We start from the raw sequence: 2,862 nt of genomic DNA on the forward strand, positions 1-2,862 counted from the left end.
AGAATAAAAGCCAAAGGGAAGTAAAGGGCTATGAGTTCAAATGAAACTAACAGCAAAATAAAAGGAAAAAGGTAAATACCATCCTAGAATTTCATGAAACAGGAAATTAGACATAATCATCTTCTTGTAGATCTCCCAATAGAGAATGTTAGAAATGGAACTTGAGTAATTTTAGAAGATGGACATTCAGGGAAGAATGACTGAGAGTTTACTTAGAACTTTTTTGAAAATTTTTCTACATGTTTTACATTGCCATGATTTCTCTTGTGTGTGTGTGTGTGTGTGTTCAATGATGAACCCTGAGCTGTGCCTTCTGGTTGAAGAACTCCACATTTGCTACCTTGACAAGGTTTGTATCCTGTGTGGGTTCTCTATTGCAAACTGACTTCTCTTCCAGATGAAAGCCTTTCCCTACTTGTTACATTCTAGAGACTTCTCATTTGGGTGAATTTTCTTATATGCTAGGCTGTGGCCTCCTGTGGACGGTTCTTTCCACATTTGTTGCATTCATAAGGCTTCTCTCCTGTGTTTTGCTCTCTGATGAAAAATAAGGGTTGACTTCTGTGTGAAACTCTTTCCACAGCTGTTACATTCCTAAAGTTTTCCTCCTGTGTGTTCTCCGATGGACAGTAAGGTTTGCCCTGTGGCTGAATGACTTTCCACACAGGTTACATTCAAAAGGTTTCTCTCCTGTGTGTGTTCTCTGATGGTCAGTAAGGTATACCTTCCTGGTGAAAGACTTTCCACAGCTGTTACATTCATAAGGTTTCTCTCCTGTGTGCATTATCTGATGGATGTTAAGGGCTGCCTTCCACCTGAAAGACTTTCCACACTCCATACATTCATACGGTTTCTCTCCTGTGTGTATTATCTGATGTGATTTAAGGATCGAATTCCGCATGAAAGACTTTCCACACCAGCTACATCCATAAGGTTTTTCTCCCGTGTGTTTTCTCTCATGATAAGTAAGGCCGATTTTCTTGGTGAAAGACTTTCCACACCTCCTACATTCATAAGGTCTCTCTCCTGTATGTGTTGCCTGATGGGCAGTAAGTTGTGACTTCATGGCGAAAGACTTTCTACACACATTACATTCATAAGGTTTCTCTCCTGCGTGTATTGTCTCATGGATAGTAAGGTATGTTTTCCGGGCAAAAGCCTTTCCACACATGCTACATTCATAAGGTCTCTCTCCTGCGTGTATTGTCTCATGGATAGTAAGATATTTTTTCCGGGCGAAAGCCTTTCCACACCTGCTACATTCATAAGGTTTCTCTCCTGTGTGTGTTGTCTGATGGATTTTAATTTGTGCCTTCTGGGTGAAAGACTTTCCACATATATTACATTTGTATAGTTTCTCTCCTGTGTGTGTTGTCAGATGGACATTAAGGGTTGTCTTCTGGGTGAAAGACTTCCCACATTTGTTACATTCATAAGGTTTCTCTCCTGTGTGTGTTCTCTGATGGACAGTAAGGTATGCCTTCAAGTGAAAAGATTTTCCACACTTGTTACATTCATAAAGTGTCTTTCTTGTGTGAATTTTCTGATGAAAAGTAAGGTTTCCCTGCCGGATGAAAGACATTCCACACACACTACATTCATAAGGTTTCTCTCTTGTGTGTGTTGTCTGATGGACAGTAAGGTGTGCCTTCTGGATGAAAGACTTTCCACACACATTACATTCATAAGGTTTATCTCCTATGTGTATTCTATGATGATATGTAAGTTTAGACTTCCGCATGAAAGACTTTCCACACAGGTTACATTCATAAGGTTTCTCACCTGTGTGTGTTCTCTCGTGAGCAGTAAGGTTTGTCTTCTGGGTGAAAGACTTCCCACACTGGATACATTCAAAAGGCTTCTCTCCTGTGTGTGTTCTCTGATGGACAGTGAGGTATGACTTCAGGCTGAATGACTTTCCACACAGGTTACATTCATAAGGTTTCTCTCCAGTGTGTGTTGTCTGATGGACAGTAAGGTGTGTCTTTTGGGTGAAAGATTTTCCACACACATTACATTCATAAGGTTTCTCTCCTGTGTGTGTTAGCTGATGGAGAGTAAGCTGTGCCTTCCGAGTGAAAGACTTTCCACACAGGTTACATTCATAAGGTTTCTCTCCTGTGTGTGTTGTCAGATGGACATTAAGGGTTGTCTTCCGGCTGAAAGAATTTCCACACACATTACATACATAAGGTTTCTCTCCTGTGTGTGTTGTCAGATGGACAGTAAGGTGTGTCTTCCGGCTGAAAGACTTTCCACACACATTACATTCATAAGGTTTCTCTCCTGTGTGTGTTGTCAGATGGACAGTAAGGTGAGTCTTCTGGCTGAAAAACTTTCCACACACATTACATTCATAAGGTTTCTCTCCTGTGTGTGTTCTCTGATGGACAGTAAGGTGTGTCTTCCGGGTGAAAGAATGTCCATATTGGTTAGATTCTTTAACTACAGGAGATACTCCAGGACTATAAGCAGCACACATCCCATCAGGCTCGCCATGGAGAAGCATGTTCTGACACTTCCTGAACTCCTCTGTCCTTATCCCTAAGGAATTCCCATTATTCCTAACCAGCTTTGACTTAGGTTTTGATCTCAAATTAAAAGTTGTTATTAATTTAACATTTTTCTCCCCTGTGTTAGTATTCATGAGTCCGACTTCAGACAGACAATCGTAGGGATTCTCCTGACAGGTCTTAGTCCTGTACTCCTTTTCTTGGACATCTACAATGAGATATAGAAAGACAGACAAAAACAGAAATGAGACCTCAAGATTCCTTAATGTAACAGTAAAGGCATTTCCGGGCATCCTAACTGTTACGAGATTTTAAAAGATCAAAGCAGGAACTCTTTGATGCAGAATAT

The 2,862-nt window shown here is 40.7% G+C and overlaps 1 protein-coding gene across 1 annotated transcript; it reads right to left on the bottom strand.

Annotated features, from left to right (window-relative positions):
- Nucleotides 1-419: 419 nt before the first annotated feature.
- LOC106001808 (zinc finger protein 658-like) lies at nucleotides 420-2,534 on the bottom strand. Its single transcript, XM_013036782.1, has one exon. It carries the CDS (start codon nucleotides 2,507-2,509, stop codon nucleotides 587-589), a length of 1,923 nt encoding a protein of 640 aa, XP_012892236.1. The 5' UTR covers nucleotides 2,510-2,534; the 3' UTR covers nucleotides 420-586.
- Between the last annotated feature and the right edge of the window lie 328 nt (nucleotides 2,535-2,862).

The sequence above is a fragment of the Dipodomys ordii genome, unplaced genomic scaffold (genome assembly GCF_000151885.1).
Source record: "Dipodomys ordii isolate 6190 unplaced genomic scaffold, Dord_2.0 Scaffold441, whole genome shotgun sequence".
Classification (NCBI taxonomy): Eukaryota; Metazoa; Chordata; class Mammalia; order Rodentia; family Heteromyidae; genus Dipodomys; species Dipodomys ordii.